At 32.8% G+C, this 10,099-nt stretch overlaps 1 protein-coding gene across 1 annotated transcript; it reads right to left on the bottom strand.

The window, feature by feature from the left end:
- Window positions 1-596: 596 nt before the first annotated feature.
- On the bottom strand, window positions 597-9,136 carry LOC147807640 (glutathione S-transferase D5-like). Its single transcript, XM_087166731.1, has 3 exons — window positions 9,065-9,136; window positions 1,741-1,908; window positions 597-781 (listed from the first exon to the last, which is right to left on the bottom strand). Exons 1-3 carry the CDS (start codon window positions 9,134-9,136, stop codon window positions 626-628), a joined length of 396 nt encoding a protein of 131 aa, XP_087022857.1. The 3' UTR covers window positions 597-625.
- Between the last annotated feature and the right edge of the window lie 963 nt (window positions 9,137-10,099).

Below are 10,099 nucleotides of genomic sequence, written 5' to 3'. Positions count from 1 at the left end.
AGTGAATTGTAGTTGTAATTTTGTAGTGGTAGATACGCTACAGTACTCCCCCACCAGAATTATAGCTATGATAGAATTCGATGAATGGATGCCACTAGTTGATTCATTGCTGTTTTGTGCGAAGCCGGGAGAGCTGTATTAAGATCACCGTATTTTTTTGAGTGCTGAATGTGAGAGGTGTATTAACTTCACGGTTGTAGTCGCTCCAGTGTTGCCGTTAGCAGTCGAGTGTATGCAAGCCATTGTTGTGTGTGATCGAGATGAGACTGAGTAGCAACTGCGTGAGGAGGTGGATAATGATGCAGTCACAAGTAGCAAGTCAACTGTTCAATGTGGACCATCCAACGAAGTAGGCGTTACTGCCGATGTAGGCGTATCCAGATCAAAGTGGACGTTTTTGCCAAGGTGGGCGTGTTCACATCACGGCCGAAGGTCACCAATGTGGGGAGAGTAGTTACAGACCATGTCAACCTTCATCTATGAAAAGGTACCCCGACATAGAGTCGAGTTAACATGTCTTATATACTAGTGAATTGTAGTTGTAATTTTGTAGTGGTAGATACGCTACAGAATATTAACAAAGAATTCTCATTACTCCAATTCAGCAATGTTATTATTTCCATACTTAAGTACTGCTCGATTGAAGTCTTTTTGCTAATAAGTATTCCTTATGTTTCTTAACAGGAATTTCATTGATTTCTTCATAAGATGGGATTTCTTTCTTTAGTTTAGACATCCATGAAGATATTCTTGGGTATTTGTCAAATGAAAAATCAAGAAACTAGGAATAAAAGGGGAAAATTTTATTAAAATTTATCAAAGAACAATAAACATAATAATATGATATAAAGCCACTTATAGCAATTCGTAATGTTCTAAAATAGTGGGGGGGGGGAATAAACTATCCTTATTTTTAAGTATTTAAATTTTTAATAATAAACAAAACTATATTTGTTGAAGGGATATTTTTTAAAGTTCAACATAGAGGTTTTAAAAATATTATAATGAAATAAATATAACTTTTCTAACAAATCTAAATACATGAAACTTTTCTAACAGATCTAATTAAATGTAACTTTTCTAACTTATCTAATTAAATAAATGTAACTTTTCTAACAAATCTAATAAAAAAAATTAGTTTTTTTTTACGAATCTAATTAAATAAATGTATTTTTTCTAACGAATCTATCTAAGTAAATGTAACTTTTCAAACAAATCTAATTAGCAAATCTAACTTTTCTAACAAATATAATTAAATAAATGTAATTTTTCTACAAAATATAATTAAATAAATGTACTTTTTAAAACAAATCTAATTAAATAAATGTAATTTTTGTAACAAATCTAATTAAATAAATGTAACTTTTCTAAAGATTCTAATGAAATAAATGCATCTTTTCTAACAATTCTAAACTAAACTCAGTGGCACGACAGCCCGTAGAGGGCCAAGGCCTAATGTGCCCATCTCAGTTTTCTTGACTTAGGACTCTGAGGTGCAGCAGCAGATGTTCCGGTCAGGTGGTCAACCGAACTCGGAGCCCCAGTGTTTAATTTCCCAAGCATGCTTGGTATTCATTTATCGACCCTCTGAAGGGATGAAAGGCTGTCTAACAAATCTAATGAAATAAATATTTCTAAAAAATTTAAGCAAATAAATGTAACTTTGCTATCAAATCAAAGAGATAAATATAACTTTTCTTATTAATCGAACTAGTGGTAAAGGAGTTTCCTTTTACTTACCACTTGTATGATAGCTAGGGTTGAAACAGTAGCAAAATCTGCTATGGTTATATGATTTCCAGCGACGTAAGCCGTTTTGCTCAAAAAATCGTCCAACAATACCAAAGTATCTTCAAATGCTTTCATTTTTTCAGGATTTGCGGGTTCATTTCTAAACGCCATAGGTGCCTAAAAGATAATTGAAAGCAAAAAAAAGTAACCAATTTAGAAATTATGCACTGTTAAAAGAATTCTTTTTGTATATGAATAAATTTATTTTCACATATATATAAAAAAAAATATACATTTTTACCTCTAAATACATCTTTCTATTTATTTGTAGATGAACGGCGTCTTTATCAGTTACAAAACTTAATGAAGGTGAATATTTACCCTTTTCGGGCAATTTACAAACCTATTTTAAAATTTTTATTCGAATTTTATTTCACGGTTTTCTATTAATTTTTTTTTGAAAAAAAATCGAATTTTTTCTTGAAATTAACTTCAAAGAATCCAATTGCCTTAATGTGACCACCTGTCACAAAAAAGGGGCCACCTTACACATAGCGGAACACTGCGAGACGTTACGCTGGTTAGGATCCATGGAGCGAACAACCCGATCGAGGTGATTCCACAGATTCTACATTGTATTTGTTTGGTGGCCAGGGGAGTACGGTAACTCGTCCTGGCGCTCTTCGAACCACACACGTACACTGTAAGCTGCATGACACGTCACCATGTCCCGCTGGTTGATACTGAGGAAAAATTCGTATGTAAGAGTGGACATGGTCCGTAAGTACACGACTAGTATTTATCCTTCGTGCCTTCCACAATGAGCGAATTCATGAAATGCCACAAAAATTGTTTGCTTTCAGACTTCGTAACCGATGAACAGCAGTCATAATCGGTACATTAATCAGGCGCCTGTCGCACAACAATATTCGCTGAACTGTTGTTGAAGATACACTGTTGGTATCCCACCCCTTGGTTTTATTTTAATTTTTAACTATTGTTGAACAGTCGATCTCAATCCGAGTTGACGACTAATAATGTTCAATTCCGGAGCTTTGTAATTTTGAACCCAACTCAGAAGATAAGGGATGAAGCATTGGGACCAACTAACCTTTAAATTACGGAAACATCCAATGGTTAGCTCGACGGCAAAGGGATTCTAACCCATGATCCGTCCACCACTGAGGATATTTTACTTCAGAACTGTGGTCGGTGTGAGCCGGGAGCAGAATTCGTATCAATCAGTCACTGCTGGGATTCGAACGTGGCTCACCTAATTTAGAGGTGAACGTTCTATATCCTGCGCCACCACGACTCAAGTCCCTAGGTTCATCTGGAGGGTCAGTTGTTCAGCGGTTGCACGTCTCTTCGTCCGAAAGCATCTCCGCAACCGTTATGCACCTCCGATATCTACAGCTTGTGGTGAACCACATTTGCTATGTTGCTGATTTTGGATGGTGTCATTTTGCCGTGGATGGCATACTTTTACTACGGAAGGCGAACAGTTTGTAAAATTAGAAGTTTTGGAAATGTTTCGCCCTCAATGGTAATGCCTCAACCCGAAAGCCAGTGATCATGCCCTTTTGGACGTCGGATAAATCACTCCGTCTCTGCCTTAAGCCAACGACTGCAATGTTTTCCGATGCTGGGAATAGGTGGTTTAGCGCGAAGCTTCGCTGACCGATTCATCGAAACTTTCATGTCATATATTGAGAAGTCATGAGATCTACTTTGTCAAGAAAGGAGATCATAGCACAGGCTATGCATCAAGGCATAAAACTGTTTGCACTTTACAATAAACATAAGATTATGATAAAACATAGTATTAGTGAAATTAAAATCCTATAGTTAGGAAAATTAAAAAATGGTGATAAAATCAAATCAATTATACACAATAAACAAATATATACAGGAATATAGACAAATTAAAGTGTGCCTCTGTCCCGGTAGTACCTGTCGAGGCCGGATTGGTCACTATTCGATATTTAGCAGTTCTGTGGCTCGCCCCGATCGGACCCTGCTAGAGGGCTGCTCCATCACCAGGTCTGCCACAGTCCTAGTGTTTAATCTGTGTGTGTGAAAGGGTTTCCTACCTAAAATGCTTAGACAGAAAGCCGTCAGATGTTAAAAAGGCTATTATTGGACTATAATTAGCATTATCCTTGATAATTTCTTTTTCATATAAATGATTGAAATAGGAGGTAGTACAGCCTTTGTCGTCACTGTAGAATTGGGAGTTGAGCTTCGCCATGAAGAAGTCAATGTCTTTGATTTTTGAATCATATGTTTGAGCGATTTATTGCTAATAGGTTGTGTGTCTCCTAGCATCATTCTTATTAGTTTATTTTCGAAGTTCGAAAGTTTATTCCTTAGGTTGTCACTTAGTAGCAAGCAGTAGGCAGCAATATTTTCTGATTTCCTCCGACACTGTTTATATACGCTTGTGAGGGTGAGTTGTTATCGACAATATCAAGTTAAGACAATATCGAGTTGTTATCGAGTCCATTTTCGAATCGCCCCCCTTAACAATCAAATTGCCCCCCAGTGGGGCGTGGGCCCCCATGTTGGGAAACACTGGACTATAGACTTAAAATTGAGATCGTCCCTGAGCCCCAGTTACAACGGCACACGGTCAGAGTTTCGTATTAGCTAGATAGGGCGCCGAGAACTGCACCCCCCTCCCTTTTCCAAAAAGTCCTAATAACCTTTTTTTAAACTTTGTCTAAAACTTAAAACTTTGCAAGGGCCCCAAAACTCAAAAAACGTTTTTTTTTTCGCATTACTCGGCGCTGATTATAATCTGCAAGTCAACAAAAAGGATTCCTCTCCAATTTCATCTAAATTGTTCTTTATTTGTTGTCCGTTCTCTAATTGTTGAGCGTTCCAGCCTTTTTCGAGGTCAAATTTCGAAGTTTTAAATTGAAGTTAAAAGAACTGTTTTTAAATAAATAAATAAAATGATGGAGTAAAATTTGCTTGTTATAAAAAATTTGATTTATTTGATAAAGAAAATTTTATTTATTTTTATTTTATTATCAACTTAGTAACGGATGGATAAACGGATAAATAGTCAACAAAAGATAAATGATTAACATTGAAAGTAAAAAAAAAACACAGGGTGAAAAAGTGCTCACATTTATAATAACTAAAGAGAAAAATGGAATTTCCAATGTCCAATTCACGTTTAAATCACAGATAAAAAATTACTATTTCAGCACGTCAAATATTTACTTTGTTGTTGCAGTTCAGCCAACATGGTATTTTCGACCAAACATGGTATTTTTACAGCAAGTTTGACAGTTAATAATTCTGGAACTAATCGTCGAATCTGAAATTTTTTTAATTCTGCCGTACTCCCTACATATTTTTCTACAGCTCACCGTAAGCTAAAATTTTCAAATCTTACATTTCTTGTGCAGCAATATACAAAACGTAAAGAAAAATTAGATAAAATACGCGAAAAAAAAACCCTGTTTAACTCCATTGTATATCCTGCACATTTTAAGTTTTATATCTTTATACTTTAAGTCATATATATATACAGTGGTGGCCAAAAGTGTGGACACTTTTTGAAAGTTTCATGTTTTTCAACTTTGTGTGCTTGTAGAATATATTAATTTTCACTTAAATACAAACGTTTATATATCAAATTGAAGGTAATTTAATGTAGAATTTAATAATAAATACAGTATTACAATATCTGTATTTCAGAAAAGGTTATGCAACAAATAGTCAGATCTATCTTAGATTTGCATGTTTTTAAAGTGATACTTACACAATCAATACTTAGTAGGATAACCCTTATTTTTTAAGACAGCTTCACAGCGTCTTTTCATCGAGTGAACGAGTGTTTGGAGTTCATCTTTCGTAATCACATGGTGCCAAGAATCAATTATAGCTTCAATAAGTTGTCTTTTATTGGATGGACGTTTTTTTTCGTACAAGAATTTTCAAACGTCGCCACAAATTTTCAATTTGATTGAGATCAAGGCTGTTTCCTGGCCATGGTAATATATCTATGCCTTTATTTTGAAACCATGCTTTGCATACTTTTGCTATGTGGCATGGAGCTGAATCCTGCTGAAAAATAAATTGTGCATTGTTGGAGAAGAGATCCCTGATTGAAGGTATCAATTTTGGTTTCAGGGCAGTTTCAATGTATTTTTTGGCATTCAGGATGCCATCAATCACTTGAATTCGGCCCACACCATCTACAGACATACATGCCCAAATCATGACATTTGTTGAATTTTTTGTAGTTGCTTCAATGCAATCAGGATTAACCGCTTCACCTACTCTACGTCTCACGTATTTTCTACCATCAATTCCAAAGAGCGATATTTTGCTCTCATCACTCCAGATTACTTGCTTCTATTGATTTTCTGACCATTTAATGTGTTCTTTTGCCGACTTAACTAGTTTTTCGCTTTGGTAATAAGGTAAATAGGGTTTTTTCCTTGGAATTCTAGCTTGTAGTCCAAATCCAGATAACCTTCCTCTTATTGTTCTTGAACTTATTGCAATACCAGCTGCATTCATTTCACATCTAATGGCATCTGATGACATTTTTCTATCTTGAAGGCATAGCCATTTAATTTTTCTATCGGTAGTAGCACTTGTGAATTTTTTTTCGGCCTGATTTGGCATCCTGAATGCCAAAAAATACATCGAAACTGTCCTGAAACCAAAATTGATACCTTCCATCAGGGATCTCTTCCCCAATAACGCACCATTTATTTTTCAGAAGGATTCAGCTCCATGCCATACAGCAAAAGTATGCAAAGCATGCTTTCCAAATAAAGGGATAGATATGTTACCATGGCCAGGAAACAGCCCTGATCTCAATCCAATTGAAAATTTGTGGCGATGTTTGAAAATTCTTGTACGAAAGAAACGTCCATCCAATAATAAACAACTAAGTGAAGCTATAATTGATTCTTGACACCATGTGATTACGAAAGATGAACTCCGAACACTCGATGAAGAGACGCTGGGAAGCTGTCTTAAAAAATAAGGGTTATCCTACTAAGTATTGATTGTGTAAGTATCACTTTAAAAAAATGCAAATCTACGATAGATCTTACTATTAGTTGCATAACTTTTTTTGTAATACAGATATTGTAATACTGTATTTATTATTAAATTCTACATTAAATTACCTTCAATTTGATATATAAACGTTCATATTTAAGTGAAAATTAATATATCCTACAAGCACGCAAAGTTGAAAAATATGAAACTTTCAAAAAGTGTCCACACTTTTGGTCACCACTGTATATATATATATATATATATATATATATATATATATATATATATATATATATATATATATATATATATATATATAGATAGATAGATAGATAGATAGATAGATAAATAGATAGATAGATAGATAGATAGATAGATATAATTATTATATATAATCATTATTTCGCTGATATAAATTTTCATTTGAAAAATGTAGAATTGCTCATAAATCTGTGTGTAAAAGACTTTTCAAATGTTTTAAATTTGTTAACATTGTCAGGGGAAAAAAATTTTTTGTTATTTCATTCATTTTTAAATTTTTATGTGATTTTTCATTGTTCTCATAAATGAAAGAAGGTGCTTGAAATATGTTTCTGTAATTTTTTTTCCCTTCAAAGAATCTAACGTGTTGAGCAATAAAAGAAAAAAAAACATTTTGTTTATAAAATAAATAATTACTACAATTTTATGTAAGAATACTTCACTGGCATGCTATTCATTTAGTAAAAGGAAAGCGATTACTTAGATTTGAAAAAAAAGTTAACCATGCCTAAAAATTTAAACTTAAGAACACAGAATGTGTAATATATAGTGTAACATAGTGAGACGCTTTAAATTCGAAGTAATTTTACTTGTCAGCAATATGTAAAGATAACTTTATAATATAAAAGATGAAATTGATAAGGATAACTTTATGATATAAAGGATGAAATTGATAAGAATAAGTTTATAATATAACATTTACCTTACATTAAATTGGAAAATATTTTTACCTATGTTGAGTCTCTTACATTTTTAAAAGCTTGGAAATAAATGAATTGAGAAGCACGTAAGTGACATTTTCAGAGGTATTTTTTAATCAGGAAAAATAATATAAAGTATTCCCATCAATATAGGTATGTTTAATGTAACAGATTTGTTCTTGTTTTCGCTTTAATTTTAACATTACTATTACACATTAGTTTTGAGTTAGCTTATATGATTTTTATTTCAAATTAGGGAGTAGTAAATATATTAACGAGATTATTATTTGCCTCGACTTTTAAAATATCTATTTTGAAATATTTCAGATACCACTTATTTACTTCTTTTCCTATTATAGACACTCTGAAAATCTCACCTACCTGGTTCTTCCATTTTATTGGAGGAACCAGGTAAGTGAGATTTTCAGAAGATGAAATTAGATGTTGTCACATATAAATCTGGACAGCTAAAACTGTTCAGATTTATAGGTGACAACATCTAATTTCATCTTCTTCTTTTTATTCAATCAAGTCAAGTGCAAGTAACTATTAAAAAATAATTAGTGAGTAAAAAATATTAATAATTTAAGCGAATAATTAATAAATAATGATAATTTGAACTGTAAATTTTGTGAACGTGAAATCATATTTTTCACCAACAATGGATGAATAATCATTATTTACAGTTAAAAAAAATATTCACTAAAAAAGCACTTATATTTGTGATAATTTTCGAAAAAATTTAAAATTAAAAAAAATTTATTATTAACAGTACAAAAAGTATTCACGCCCTACCTTGCCCACAAGATGTTTGAGGCCAAGATATTGTTTAGTCCTTTCCTGAAAATAACTCAACAAAAAAAATGATGTTTGAAATTTTAAGCAATACGACTTCAGCACTTAGAAGACACATAAATGGAAAGTATATTTTCTCTTTAATGTAAGCAATTATAAACAAAATAAACTTGTTCCCCTGCTATGTTTTTTATACATTAAAGATTGACCAAAGTAATAAGCATTCAAACGGAACAACCTAAGTCATATTTTTGTGTGAAACAAAAATAATTTCACGTACTTTAAATACTGAATTTTTGAAAAACGAAATAAATGAAATTATTTCTAAGTTTGTTAGCGAAACAGAGGTGGATGACCAATATGATTTTTTTTCTTATTGTCAATTTTTTTAAAAAAAATTTATAGCTTAAATACTATTTTAAAATAATCTATTCCCGTGTTTCAAATTATTGTCACATATAACCCACGAGAGTACTGGATACACACCGTCTCAGTTGTGAATTTCGTCTTCCTAGATCTTCTGTTTATCTGTCAGCCTAATGCACCTTCATTGACAGAAGAGTACCTTGAGAACTCCAGGCAGATACCATTATGAGGCCCCATATAAGGTGATCCATGTTCAAATACCAGCATTGGCTGTCGATATGAATTCCGCTCCTGCTGCGAAACCGACTACAGTGCTGACATAAAATACTAAGGGTTAGTGTTGTGTTGTCGTCTTGTTAACAGTGGGAAGTTTACATGGTTTTTCCTCTCCATGTAACACGAATGTGGATTAGTTTCCTCAAAAAGTCCTCCGTGAAGTCCTGTTTGTCCCCATGCTCGATTCCTTGTCTTCTGAATTAGGTCCAAAATTACAATGCTACGGAGTTGAGCATTAGTAGTCTTTAACTCAAACTTGGGTCAGCTGTTCAACACTAAACACTACTTACCTTTACTTAACCTTATTCATAATTTGGTTCATCTTCGAACCATTCATCTTTTGGATTTGATCCAATCACCATTATTATGAAATTACATTCTCAATTGACATAATTAAATCAAAATAGGAAATGCACTTCATAGAAATATTGTTTGTTTCTTTTCAAAATAAAAGACAAAATAGAACAGTAAACAGGCATTTGAAAAATACATAAAAGCACACAAACAATTCATACAATAAAATGAAACTACTTATAAAATAATTTGTCCTTTTCTTCAGTTTTTTCCAAAGAAACGGGGTCCGAAACAGGTATCTGTGTTGGAATAGAAAACACAGTTATGTATTTATGTATTAGAAAACACAGTTGAAAGTCCAGAAGCTTCAGCATTACTTGTCGCTAAGTATTATTTGAGACAGGACATCGATACTAATTTTTGTTTTCAAACTTACCTCAACTTATTTCAGTTTTATTTTTTTAGCTTCAACTAATTTTCTGTATTCCTATTGAATTATTGTTTACATAACTCGGGATCTGATTTGTTTCATCACTCAGTAGCTGGTTTAAAGTATTCATCTCTTTCTTTTCAGTTCTTTGAAAAAAAAAATTTTTAAACTGAAATGTTTTGAAACTGAAGTTTCAAAAAATTCTCTGGCAGTG

Source organism: Parasteatoda tepidariorum, chromosome 6 (assembly GCF_982258835.1).
Source record: "Parasteatoda tepidariorum strain Cologne lab strain chromosome 6, Ptep-v5.0, whole genome shotgun sequence".
NCBI lineage: Eukaryota > Metazoa > Arthropoda > Arachnida > Araneae > Theridiidae > Parasteatoda > Parasteatoda tepidariorum.
The sequence above is the reverse complement of the archived record's forward strand: the minus strand, read 5'-3'. Positions and strand labels throughout refer to the sequence as shown.

Coding starts and splice junctions, on each gene's coding strand:
- LOC147807640 (XM_087166731.1), bottom strand. CDS start 9,136: ATGGATCACCTTATATGGGGCCTCATAATGGTATCTGCCTGGAGTTCT. Junction 1,909..9,064: donor GTACTCTTCTGTCAATGAAG/GTGCATTAGGCT, acceptor ATTATCTTTTAG/GCACCTATGGCGTTTAGAAA. Junction 782..1,740: donor CCCTAGCTATCATACAAGTG/GTAAGTAAAAGG, acceptor TTTTATTCCTAG/TTTCTTGATTTTTCATTTGA.